This window comes from Pungitius pungitius, chromosome 2, assembly GCF_949316345.1.
Source record: "Pungitius pungitius chromosome 2, fPunPun2.1, whole genome shotgun sequence".
Lineage (NCBI taxonomy): Eukaryota > Metazoa > Chordata > Actinopteri > Perciformes > Gasterosteidae > Pungitius > Pungitius pungitius.
This window is the reverse complement of record NC_084901.1, coordinates 30372371-30386265: the sequence shown is the minus strand read 5'-3', so window position 1 is coordinate 30386265 and position 13895 is coordinate 30372371. Positions and strand designations below refer to the sequence as shown.

The 13895-nt window shown below is 43.1% G+C and overlaps 1 protein-coding gene across 1 annotated transcript; it reads right to left on the bottom strand.

Annotated features, from left to right (window-relative positions):
• Window positions 1–259: 259 nt before the first annotated feature.
• On the bottom strand, window positions 260–10262 carry zgc:165573 (cysteine-rich and transmembrane domain-containing protein 1). The gene is made up of 3 exons (XM_037459760.2): window positions 10103–10262; window positions 6094–6410; window positions 260–1234 (listed from the first exon to the last, which is right to left on the bottom strand). Exons 2-3 carry the CDS (start codon window positions 6389–6391, stop codon window positions 1131–1133), a joined length of 402 nt encoding a protein of 133 aa, XP_037315657.1. The 5' UTR covers window positions 6392–6410; window positions 10103–10262; the 3' UTR covers window positions 260–1130.
• Window positions 10263–13895: the final 3633 nt, after the last annotated feature.

The window sequence follows — 13895 nt, the reverse complement described above, 5'->3', positions numbered from 1 at the left end:
CTCAAACTACCAAATACTGGATTAGATCTGCTTTGTTGATCTTTACTACTGTGCAAGCCCTGACACATCCTTACTTTATTCCATCCTCATATTAGTTTAAAAGAGTCTCTCCTGTTCTCTGGTTTCACTTTTGTAAACTTGTCAGGCAGCTGTGTTATAAATAGTTGATTGATTCGGTCAGGCCTTCGGCGGCTGCAGTGGATCCATACTCCTGTAACGTTGCACATAGCTGATTTACACAGATGACAAAGTCTTCCGCTTTATGGGAATAAATCATTTTAATGCAATGTTTTTCATCAAGGCAAAACAAAAGGCATCAGACAGGTCATTTGGTGTCTTCTGTTAAGCAAGCACTTTTTTTCCTCCATACTTTCAGTTTATTTTAAGGTTTATGATAAAAATAACATCCGATTTTTATTCTTTCATAGCTAGATCATGGAAAAAAAAAACAAAAAAAAAAACATGTGGCCATTGACTGTTAACAGTAATCACCAAATCGCTGTCATCTTTAAAAACGCATTCATATGATTCCACCTGAAGACATACGGCGGCAAAAAAACAGCCCCTGTGCAACTGAAAGGGATACATTTCAGGCGTTGACTTAAGAGCGGCCTGTGGCTCATCAACAGCCAGGGTCTTGGTGGCCTTTGGGGTGGGGGGTTGGGGGGTGTCCGCGGTAAGGGGTTACCATCGGCGAAGCAGAAGGGAGTGCAGCAAATGATTGGCAGGACAAGCAGGAGTAGTATCTTACAGAGGTAATCATCATAAAGTGCCAAGAAAGCCTCACACCAGATGAGCCTGAGATCCAAGTGTACCGTGTGTTAATGTGTTTTTATCTTTATGTGTGTGTGCATTATTGTAAGATTATAAAGAGTAGCCTGAAATGTAGGGTTACGTTGAGAAGCTAGGTACAAGCTGCTACGGAGTAGCCCCTGGACAAGGTGGGCCGGTCAGTGCTGGGAGGGGGGGGGGGTCACATCAAGGTAGATGAGGCTTCCATATTGGAATCAAGGCTTTTATTTATAGACGGAGAGGGGTGGATTTGTAAAAGGAGTGTGAGGTATAAGGCAGATGAGGGGAGGGCTTGAGGCACAGAAATGGGGGGCGAACATGAGGGGGGGGGGGTAAAGTTATGTCAGCATGTCCCACAGACAGCAGCAACACAGAGCCGTCCAGCAGGCTGTCAGGCATGTGTCTCCCGAGTCGTCCCTTCTCCTGTCCTCCACCACGTACACTGGAGAAAAGAGAGAGGGGGGGGGGGGGGGAGCATCCAGGTGATCCAATTTGGAATAAAACAATTAGTGATTCATTTTCTCGAATCACGTAAAACCCGGGCTGATTCATCGTTAGGCTCAAGTGTAACCGTGGCTGCTCTACTTTCATTTATCCTGGGAGGTGACACATCGCCATGGTGACGCCACAGCAGCCCAGCGCCATGATGCGGCACAGATACTGTTGAGTAACATCAGCGCTGCTTTTGAGGCATTGTGAAACAATTAATTTTTGTAATGTGTCGTACAGCAGCAGCTTTCCTTCACCTTCAGTCAATGTGTCTCAATAAGTCATGTGAAAGGATTATGTTACCCATGTGTGAACTTCTCCATCTGTTCCACACACACACAGCAAAAAGAGAGAACAAGTCCAAGTCTCCGTTCCTTGTGGTTTTGATTAATGATTCATGTGGAGGGAGACGGGTATCCAGCACATAACAACCAGGTGCAGTGACTCGTGACAGAGGGCGGTTTGTTACCAAGGTGACCGGCCCTGCGAAATAGATTAGGTGACGCTAGCTCACGGCTGGACTCTGATAATGAAATGACTAGTTAATGATTGGCCAATATTTAAGAATGAATGAATGCTTTTTGTTATCAAGATGATTCAAGGCATGCTCTTGATAGCAGAACACTCAGCTTTTATTCCATCAGAAGAAGCTTATCTTGATCAGTTACATGAGCAGTGACACCTCCCCACTCTGTCATACAATACGGTGTTTAAAAAGGTTTTCTCAGGAAGCCTTGCACATGATCATTTTGAATCTTTTGTAAGCGTGACGTGTGTCTTTTTTTAAATGTTTGATTCACAGCTTGTATATCTGCTCAACTTTATACATTTAAATCCTTAATGACTTGCTTGTCGTAGCCAAAAGCTTTTGGCTTTTTTCAGCTCTCATCATTTAGTCAAAAGACAGAATGAAGTTGTTTTTTGGTGGGTTTTCACAGGAAAGTCAAACATTTGATGGTTCCGGCTTCATCTTGGAGAAATCAAGATGAGCATTTTCCCCCCCACTTTAGAGCTCAATCAATTTATCTTGAAATAAATGTCACATTAATTCCTAATGAGAATAATAGTTACCTTTTAACAGTAGACTATTTCCCTTGTTGTCAAAGTTAAATATCAGTTTTATTCAAGAGTGCCATTAAACTACGACAGAATGAACAACACTGGGACCCTGAAACCAAAAGCAGCTTAATGCAATTCAGTCACCGCTCATTTTATTAGTTATACCTGTTTTTTCTGTTTCAAAAAAGGTAACTCTAGACTAATTCAAGGCTTTGAGGAATATTTATTTTAACATTGCAAAACTGATCAAATACTTCCCAAATTGTGAATCAATGTTCTTTTATCACAGACATTTCCAGCACAACTCGGTTTGGATTGATCTGCTGATGAAATGTCACAATGAAGCTAAACGCCAATGTGATAAGAGGGAACGAATGTCGTTTCAGGAATCAATAGCTACTAAAATGTGTCCCTTTTGAAAATACAATCTCATAATAATAAAATCAAGCTCAATGTGCGGGTTGTCTGGTCGATAACACAAATCGTATATTTTTGGCTCAGCGCGTCTTTCGCCCGTCGTTTGCATTAACCTCCTAAGACCCAAGCTCTTATTTGGTGTGCATTTTTAATTTCTCTTTGCTATTTGGGCTTATTGGGACCTGATTAGTATACAAACTAAGAATCATCATTTGACATGATGTGGTTTTTGAGAAAAATGATGTCCACATACGTGTACACTCGGTCCAAATTCCCATAGAACACAAAAGTCATCATTTTGAAATAAAGTGTTCTACTCTTTATTTACCAACCTGAACACAGCACACAGCTTTTCCTTTCCTTCAAAACACATATGGACATGTTTTTGAACATGTTTTGAACAAACAGTGCAAAGACAAAACTAGAAAAAACATTTTGCACCCTTCAGCACAGTCACATCGACACTACGGCTCATTTGAAGTGCTGCAAACAGTTGCAGGAAGAGCTCATTTCTGTGACAAGGTATAAATATATAGTATACATGTCACTGTTCCATCTAAAACTGTCTATTTCCATTTCTGAACATGGCTATGTAAAAACAAAATTTGCAAGAAATATTTTATATTTCCAAAACCAATAATCAACAATAACAATACAGTCCAAAACTATCACTATTTCAAACTAGGAATGCCTTTTTTTCTCTATGAACATGTTCACACCTATGTGTGAAAAGCGGTGTAACAGTTGCGATCCCTTTGCAAGCACAGAAACACCTTGCATGTCCCACACTGCACTCGTGATTTCCCAGAGCAGCCTGGCGCTCTGCAGCGGGCCGCATTCTTCAGGTTGACCACCTCTGGAAGATGTGCATTGGCCCTTCTGCGGATTGAGATATGGGGCACTTCCTTCACTTGACCTTTTTTCCCTTGTTCTGAAAGGTCTGCATCGTCTTCTGGTACACCATTGTCACGCTGGGCCAAGAAGGCCTTAGCCACTTCCATGCGGAACTCAAGGAACTGCATGATTGCCTTCTTTGGTGTACCACATACAACAAGATCTTTGCGGTACAGTAGCCAGCTGTTGGCCAATGCCAGATCCATGAAGTGCATTAGCATCCGCAGTGTCCACTTTTTAGTGCGAATGTTCATGCGATAATAGCTCATCATTCTGTCGACCAAGTCAACCCCACCCATCTTGGAGTTGTATTCACGGATAATACTTGGTCGTGAGATAGTCACATATCGCTTCAGTTTCTTGTCCCATCGCTTGCAGGTGTCTTCTGGTTGAATAGCATGAACAACAGACATCATCAGTACTGGTTTATTGTCATACCACTTCACAACGCCAATGTTTCCATCTCCAGTGGTAACTTCTGCTGAGGTGCCTCTTCCAGCCTTTTTCATTGCTTTGTCAGTTGGTAGCTTCTGCACTGGTGCAGCAACCCGATTCTTCATAACTGTACCAGTCACGTAGACGTGTTTCTTCATCATTCGTTCCACACCGGCAATGGTTGTGAAGAACCGATCACAATACAACTTTGTACCAGGATGCAGAGTTTGACAGAGACGATCGATGACTAAGCTTCCAAGACCCAGATCTTCTGGTTCTTCAACCTGCTCACGCAGTGCATCTGCACCTTGATATATGTCAAAGTCCAGCACAATGCCATCTGCTGTAGCGCAAACAAAGTTTTTCATGCCAACTGGGTTTGGCTTCATTGGCAGATACTGGCGACACGGACAGGCTCCAGTAAATGGAATCATCTGCTCATCAATAGATACGCATTCTGGCCGAGCCTGAGACCTGCAACCTTTTAGAATGCGATCAAGAAAAGGTCTCACCTTCCAGAATTTGTCACATTTCTTCAGGTCTTCTGGAACGTCATCATCAATGAGCACTTTGAGGGATTGCCTCAGTCTGAAAAATCTGTCGCGTGTGAATCTTTCAGTGATGGCAGGGAAATGTAAGGCTTTGGACCAGTACATCCTTATTTGCGGGTATGGGACACAGGACATCAAAATACAGGCACCAAAAAAATGATACACCTCGTCAACAGTTGTTTTGAGTAGTTTCCCACTTTTAGCCAGTGATGTTGCATTAGAGCAATCTGCAATCATTTTGATCAAATCTTTATCAATATACTGCTCCACATAGTTCAGTGGGGTCCAGCCTTCTCTGTCATGCTCGGTTTCCTCGTCATGCTCAAACTGAACTAGGTTTGGTGTCAACGGAGTAGCAGTCCAGCGCATTCCACGTCCATTCTTGGACTGTCCTTGACGTCTTGGTCCTGGTGTTGGCTCTTCAGGGCCATCATTTGAGCCATCAACCTCCACCTGCTGAGTCTGACGCCGACGTTTGTGAGTCGCTGAACACTCTGCTTCTTCATTTTCACCACAGTAACGTTTACGTCCCCTGCTGGGCTCACTGGGCTGTGGAATGGGGTCCTCATCCCCACTATCGTCCTCCTCACTGCTGTTCAGCTCCTTTGGTGGAGGTTGATAATCAGCATCCTCCACAGGATCATCAATGTCAGACAAATCTTCCACCTCTGAGTCGTCTCCAACAATTGTCCCCAGTATCCGCTCTGCTCTTGACAGAGGAATATTCTCTGGGAATCCAATCATGAGAAAAATCATTATAATAAATGAATATTTGAACTATCTTAGAGCCATCATGCAACACAATTTGTTCAGATATGCACTTTTATATATTTTTGAATGACAATAAAAGTCTAACTAGCTAGCTAGCTAGCTATCTATCTTTCCATCTTATCAAATACAAACCATGTAGATTTATTAATAAATCATGCTTTATCTGTCTGTACTGTTGTAAACTATTATTTTCTACCAAAATCTTCCCAAACTACGTTTTTACACTCACATTGTGTTGTTAGCATTTTAGCTAACATTTTAGCATTTTCATCAACACTAAATTCCTCTGTCCCTGTATGTGGACATCATGTTTAGCGGCATTGTAGATTGTTACTGTCACTTACTTTTACCAAATTTACATGCCATGGCAAACATACAACACTTGTGTACATATCTGCACAAGAATCAGCCACAAAAATTATTTGGTATTTGTACCTGGTCGACGGTTGTGTCGGGAGTGGCCATCCGAAATTCCCAGGGTGTTCCATGACATCTTGAATTTGACCTGTAATGTGTATTACTCTTCTGACACCACTAGATGGCAGAGTAATTAGCCTCGTATGTGGACATCAGGCCCCCCTTAAGCAAAATTAAGTGGTATGGTAAAGACAACCTAAAATGTGATGTCCACGCATGTGGACGGCAGGTCCTAAGAGGTTAATCGCCATCGCCTGTTACCACTCACCTGTGTTCTTTGGAGCTTCCCCGTACATGGGCCCAGGAGGAGGCCCCCCCTGCCAGCCAGGCTGTGCTTGACCAGGGTATCCATAAGCAGGCTGTCCAGGGCCAGGGTACGGACCCCCGGGGCCCATCTGTCCTGCAGGGTAGTTGGGGTACGCTGCATTAGGCTGTGCCATGTTTACAGGGTATCCTTGTGGAGGATACCCCTGAGGGGGGTAGCCCTGTTGGGGCGGGCCTTGGCCAGGGTAGCCTGGAGCAGTGGGGCCATTGCCTGGGTACGGAGGAGGCTGCTCAAAATTCATCTTTGAGACAAACTGTTGCCTGAAGAGCAAGAAAACAGGGGTAATAGATGTTATATTAGTTTGTCGAGAAAGGACACCAGTAAAGAGTGACAGGCAGAGGACATGTGGTGTCATGTAAACACTGCTGATGTCAAAACAGGGGGAAGAGAGAACAATACCAGTCAATACTTTGGGCGTGAAGTCAAAATTGAGGGCAACAAGTCAATATTAGAAAGTAGTATGCCTTGTTTCCTACTGACTTACTTGCAAAACGATAAATTAATACAAACGCTACATTTGTTTTAAACCTATATTAGTGCCATAAAAGTCATTACCTATTTACAGTTGTAAAAAGTTGGACACACAATAACCGTGTACACTAGGGCTGGGTGGTATAACCGCTTTCAAATTTCCTTGCCATATGACTTTCCACACACTGTCATACCGGTGTATAGCTGCAACGACTGTCGCTCTTCGGCAGCCTGCAATATGTGTTGTTTATCGCTCACCGCTGTGGGCGCAGCTACTTGTGTTACGTGTATTGAGATGAAGTCGTGGTTTTAACTTTGTGACAACAACAAATGCTCTTTAACAGGGTGAAACACCACGACGCGACAGCTTGTGAATTTGTAACAGCGAGAGCGGTGAACAGCTGTTCAGGTGGCCGGCGATCCTTTTTGGCGTCAGTGAATGAATGAGTTTATTTGGAGAAAAAATGAATACTGTGACTGTCAATCAATTTTTGGCCATACCGACCAGCCCTGGTATACGCTATTTGGGGGTTCTTATATATTGAAAAGGTCCGTTTAAACGGTCTCATGGTCATACTAGTTTGCTGTGAATGTTTCCCAATTTGCAAATTCAGAACAATGTGGTATTGTATCAACCGAGGTGTGTGTGTGTGTGTGTGTGTGTATAAATTAGCCTCGAGGGTCACATTAGGCAGGGAATTCCACGGAGTCCTTCTATGAGAACACAACATTTTCAGACAGGCACACACAAATGATGCAACTGTTTCCCAGGATGGAAAAGTGAGGAGCATAGAGTCGCTCTCTAATCCCTGGAATCACCTCCTGCCCCTTTACGCCTTGGCAATATCGCATGGGGAACAAAACCCGGGCAAAGACGAGCCCAGCATATCGCTGTTTGCACGTCGAGTGAGTCTTACGAGTCAACAGTCATCACGGCTCACATCAGAACCTACAGAGATAAGCGGTTAGGTTCACAGACATTACAAATAGAGGAGTCAGCTTCACAGAGTGCAGGCCGATGCTAATCAAATGAGCCATGGGCAAGAGAGCAGGAACGAGATTGCGGTGACCAAATGGGTCACTTTGCTTTTTCCTCCTTAGTTAAAAACGCAGACACACAACAACCTCACACATTTAGTTTTAGTGTGTAAGGTGTGTGAAACCAACACATTTTTGATGCCATTGTCTAACCAGGAATTATTTTTAGTTTATTTCCACAGCTGTTTGGAAAGTCCAATAAATGTTTGTGATTAGCTTTGTGTCCTAAGGTCAACCGTTCAACTTTAGACCTCGTAAGAAAGGGCATTTACCAACTTAATGGATTCCGATAAGGCAGATCTGAGTCCATCTTAACCTCATGCAAGTCTAGAGTCTAGATTTGCTCATGTAGAACAGCCATAAGAAAAGGAAGGAGGGCAAGATGGAAAGCATGTCAGCTAGACCTCCCTGGATTCCTGTCATGTTGTATATCTACACTGTAAACATCTAAATAGCACTCTAACTGCTCAGGCTCTCCATCTACATCCACTCCTCCGCCCATGACAAAGCAATGCTGTAAGCTGAAATGAGTCAAGAGATATTTCTCCAATTGTTACACAGAGAAATGGTTTCCATTTTGGAAAGGCAACATTGTATTTATTAGGCTAGAATTTATTAACACTGTTTAAGTTTCTTGATTAAATAATTCTGTAATATTAATAATGTGGTTTAAGGATGACTAGGGTAATGTTAAACAGTTTATTTCATAAGAAACAAATAATTTAAAACAAAAATAACTTAATGTGGTACATCCTGCTTTAAAATCAGCAGTAAGCTTCTCTTTGCAGCGCTATTCAAATGATGTCCGCACATTTCTCTCCCCCTGACAGATGGCAAGGCCTCTGTAACTATGGTTACCGTGTTCCAGGAGGAAAAGAATGATCTCCGATGGTTTGTTTTTGTTGTACCTTGAGGCAGCGAGAAAGAGTGAAATAACACAATCATCAGATGTCTCTTTCTCTCTGTCCCAGTTAACAGGGAAGCGTTGATGGCTGTCGGATCTTTGCTCTATCTCAAGTCATTTGTGACCATAGAGAGTGTTACATTACCGCCTACAGGTGGAGAAGAGCTTTTTTCAAAAGGGACCTTACAGGGAGAATGGGTAATCTGACACCAGTGAGGGTGTTTACACAGCATCAAAGTTTACACTGTGGGTCACCTTGGCTCTATTGTACACACATAAATCTGCAAAAGCCTTCGGTATTGTATCAAGTTCTGATGAGAAGTGATTTACAGGTTTGGTTTCATATGAAAGCTTGCACAGTGAGTGTTCATTTGCATGTTTGTCATTTGTTTACCAAATGAGTGAGCTAGGGCATGGAGACGTCTCTCTGACGATGGTTTTACCTTCAAAAACGAGTAAACAGGCATAGTCGGTTCGTTAATATGGGAAGTTATATAATCGCCGGCCTTTAACAATGTAGAGTAAAAAACAAACCACTTAGGGAAGCCATTAAACCCTGATCAAAACAATACCTCTTGGGGCTAAAGGGCCAAAACAAAGCAACTGGTCTAAATTGTGTAAACTGGTTTAGGAAACGGCAGGTACATCTAGCAGGACACCTGGAACTTCCACTTATAAATAAGTTCCCTTACTTATGTAGGTTTAAAGTGAAAATGTCCAACTGAAATTGAGAATGTGATTTTAAAATTGCATTCAATTTCATACAATACAAAAAAGCTGTTTGTAATATTTTTAAGTAAACAGTAAAGTGCTGAGACACTGAGGGATTTTATGGGCTGAGAGCAAATTTGTCAAGTGAAAGTATTACACAACAGAAAATCCAAGTTTCCCTAGAAATGTGGCCTACGAGACACGTCCACAATACAAGGCCTATTTTATTCGAAATAGGGGCTTATTTAATTGAGACTCGCACAGGGGCAGCTCTGTAGCCTCTGAAACACATCACAAGACCCGAGAGGCTGAATGTGAAGACACCCCGTTGGACCAGGACCACAGCTATCTCACGAATACACACGAAGGCAAACACACGGGCCGAGCCAAGTCACGACAAAGTGACAACAAAAGATAGCATTAATATAGCATTTGACAGTTTCAGTAAAAAACATAAATAAAAAAAAGGTAGGGTGCCACACACTTAACTTCACTGACATTTAGCCGCATAGCATTCATTTGAATTCGGCTATTAAGCTAGCTATAATATTACCATTTTGACATCAGCCTTTTGGTATTAACGGTCTATTAATATCAGTAGTGTAAACGTAGGTCCATTCGTATGATGTCGTGTCGCAACAAAAATAGGTTAAGTTATCAATATAATTTCATGTTTAAGAAATATTCTGAGCTAAATATTAATAACAAATGGCACCTGCAGGCCCCAACCCATAGCATTGTTCCGTTGCCCAGGCCCCTGAGTTAATGATGAATGTAATGTCACAAACAAACAGAAATAACGCCTCGGGACCTGTTGTGTACACGTACCTTTCGTATGAATAGTCTTTTGTAAATAGCAGCACTGTCTGTGTAGAAAGAAACCTCCTCTTTTTTCCGCGTTTACAATAATTTGTTACCGCAATGTGCGACCCTGTGTCTATAAAAACCCAGTGCGTATCGCGTTTGCGGGACGTGACGTCATTTAAGAATACGGCGCTGACGAGGGGTGGGGCTAGTGGGCAACAGTAGCTGGGATTGGCTAACATGACGGTCGCTGTACGTGGCGTCCAATCACCAGCGAGAGCGATGACCAGTGAGTCGTCAGCTAAAAGCAGTGACTCTTAATCATCTGACTTGATAAAAATCGGCCCACATAACTGAGCCAGTGACGCAATTACACACGAGAAAGAAAAGGCATAAAGGCATAAATATATAAAATGTTTACAATTATTTTAGGTGCTCTTTTATTCAACTACAGCATGTGTTTTTATTCACCATATGCACCTGTTTGTCTAAGGTGCGTTACTGGTTTTCTCCCAGCAGGTGTCAGACTACTCCCAGTCAATTCCACTCTTGTTGCTGTTTCTTCCTCAGTGAACAAGCTGCAAGCTGTTGTCTTGTCATGTAGCTAACATAGCTAGTGTCTTTTTTTATTTATGTTCTAATTTTCCACTTATAGAAAAGCCCTCAAGTATAAACTCAGTATATGGAAGCAACCAAATTACCTGAAACATATTGAATATGATTTGTGGAGTAATTTTGCTTGACTCTATCTTTTCAACCCGTTTACTGTTGCTTATTATCATGCAAGCTTACAACAAAAAGACTGATTGCATGTGTGTGCTTGACAATGACCTGGGCTACAAGGTCCCCATAGTATACTCTTCTGATTGCGAGATTGTTGTGTTGATGGAAAAGCTGTCAAGTGAGTGTGCTCTATTTTTGTAATGACGAGAGAGCTATGGCTGGGGGGCCTCTCTCTATATGCACAAGTTGAGCTCTCGGCTTCTTTTAGGCAGGCAGTGATGAGACAGCTCACTGAAAGAGTGAAGCACTCACTGACAAACGCACGCCTCATTGTGAGAGCATATGCATACACAACACATGAGGGCTGGTAGTGGAAGAGATGTTAATCTATAACAAAGCATCCTGTTCTACATACCGTTGGTGTATTATTAATCTCTAAAGTAACTATTAACTACAGCGGAGTTCACGTTCGGAAAAGAGGTAATTGGGTTTGAAGATGGGGGTTGTGCAACATCATCTCAGTTCCTCCATCAGACGTGAAATTCTACAACTAGAATATGAGCATAGTGACATACCAGGGGCCAGCCACCCTGACAGCTGCCACTGACAGTGGCAAACAGTTCATATTCTGCAAGTTGATATCAGACAGCGGAGCGACGTGTGATAAAATATTGTACAACGCCTGAGTTGTAGACCAGCGGTGCCCTCAAGGAACCACAACCTGACCTCTACCATACACACATTGAGCTATATTTACAGCCATTACAAAGTCAAGCATGGGAGACATGTTGGAAGGTGGTAGGGACTGTTACTGGACACATATTGAGCAATAGGCTGGCAGCAGCTGTGAGGGGACTGACCTGAGACTGTCCAACAAGGAATATCACAGCTCTGCTATACTTTGTGTTGCACGTCAACAATTCTGTATTCTCTGTTTGTTGTATAGTGAACAAAGCCAAGGCTTTCCTTCAGTGTAGGTCCAGCTGTGTATAATCGATTCACTTTCATTCAGTCCTCTGTTTGGAAAGCTCCCTTACAGGAGCTAAGCAGAGGAAACCTGTTATGAAATACACAGTGTTTTCCAAGAAACGGAACATAATCTGTTAATAAAGCGCAGCACATGTAGGAATTGACATTTTTTACAGGCGCACTCAACAGCAGCCGCTCTGTGAAACAGTTGGCTAGACTCCAGGCCAAGTTTAACTCTATCTAAGCGTGTTCACGGTGCGTGGGATAAACACGCAATCCACTTCACTTCCCCCCCGCTCCCGTCGTGTTGGGACCAAGTCGGCTGTGTGTATACCACTGTCTGTTTACATCGTCACCCTGGTAATTTAACCCGAAATCTGCTCCCGACGCCTTCAGCGGGAGCAGCTGACTGAAATAGAGCCAGGCCCGCCCCTCTGACTGGAAGAAGGGGGGCGGGGAATAGTTTGTCTGTGGAAAAGGGCAAAGGAGCAAGAGCACCAGAGTTCATTTTAGCCCAACGAGTGGTCGTCTGTAAAGACGTTACTTACGATGGTGCGAGGATGATGTCATCCAAAACAACGTTACACGGGTGGGTGACAATCAAGCCATTTGCTTGTTCTCTACAAGCCAAGATGAAAAATTTACACACTTACGGTCTCTAATATTTCAGGGTGGTGATTCCGTCACCTCTGAAATTTACAGTACCAGTCAGAGCATTTTTCATCAAATTCAATGAGAAAGAGTGTCCAAACTTTTGGCTGGTACCGTGTATGCAATTATATTTTGACACACAAAACACCACGAGGGTTTGTAGCGATCATCACGTTACTAGACAACAACCTGAGCTTTGTCAGATGCGTGTTTGGAATCAGGAATAAGGAAACGTTTATTGCCATAATATGTCAGACATACATGGAATTTGACTTGGCGGTTGGTGCATGACGGCAGACAGTGCAATAATGGGCAACAGACAACGTAGCTCAGAAATAAGATAAAAATATAATAAAATGCGTTAGTACGCTAAATCTATGGGTTAGTAAGTTAAGAAATAAAGATTATATTAGCGACAAGTGACAAAGTGTATGTGCATATAGAGAGTGAGAGTCAGTCAGGGGGGGCCCCGGGCTCTGTTGATGAGCCCGACTGCCGAAGGGAAGAAACTGTTAGTGTGGCGGGAAATCTTGGTCCTGATGGACCTCAACCTCCTGCCGGATGAAAGGGGCACAAAGAGTTCATGTCCGGGGGTGAGAGGGGACGGCTACAATCTTTCTGGCTCGCTTCAAAGTCCTGGAAGTGAACAAGTCCTGGAGAGACGGCAGATTGCAGCCAATCACCCTCTCTGCAGAGCGGATGACACGGAGGTCAGAGCGACGGGCCTGTAGTCATTCAGGCCTGTGACCCTGGGCTTCTGGGGAACAGGGATGATGCTGGAGGCCTTGAAGCAGGCTGGGACGTGGCATGTCCCCAAGGAGGTGTTGAAGATGGTGGTGGACACAGGAGACAGCTGATAAGCACAATGCTTCATAGGGTGGGGCGAGACTGAGTCCCCTTTTGCCCCCACTGTGTGACGGATGCCTCGTCCCGAAAAGTGACTGCATGCTCCCGTGTCATTGTGACACATGCCCGGTGATCAACGTAGTAGCGGGGGTCTACCACTCTGGGCAATTGTTCACCACTAAAATATAACATTCTTGACTTAATCAGTTTATAGCGATTTTTTAATTTAAACCACCAAGGGCCAATTACTGCATGCTATTAAATTATGAACAGCATGCAGTGGAAGGCAATTCTATGCAGGCAGATTTTACAAGTGAAAAATGTAGGTCACCACATTATCATGCTGTGGTTTAGATGCATAAAAGGAAAGAACATTTTTCATGCAAAGATTTATCAGTATTTGTCCAGAATGAACAAGCTTTAAACCCGTATTAGGAATGGCAGGGGTGCAACTTGTCAGTCATGGATGAGTCATTTTGAGCTAGTCAACAATCCTTTTTCCTTACAGTGCACCGTATGTACACTGAATTATTGCTTTTCAACGCAGCTTGTGATGAAGGTAGAGGACTGTTCTGTAAACACGTTGAGTGGTTAGCGCTAATTTTAGACTGTGTCTTGCTTCTAGAAG

What these genes read in the sequence shown, in the direction of transcription:
- zgc:165573 (XM_037459760.2), bottom strand. Translation starts at nt 6,391, where the DNA reads ATGAATTTTGAGCAGCCTCCTCCGTACCCAGGCAATGGCCCCACTGCT. An exon ending in GGAAGCTCCAAAGAACACAG is followed by an intron (nt 1,235 to 6,093) that starts GTGAGTGGTAAC and finishes TCTTTTCTCCAG; the next exon opens with TGTACGTGGTGGAGGACAGG.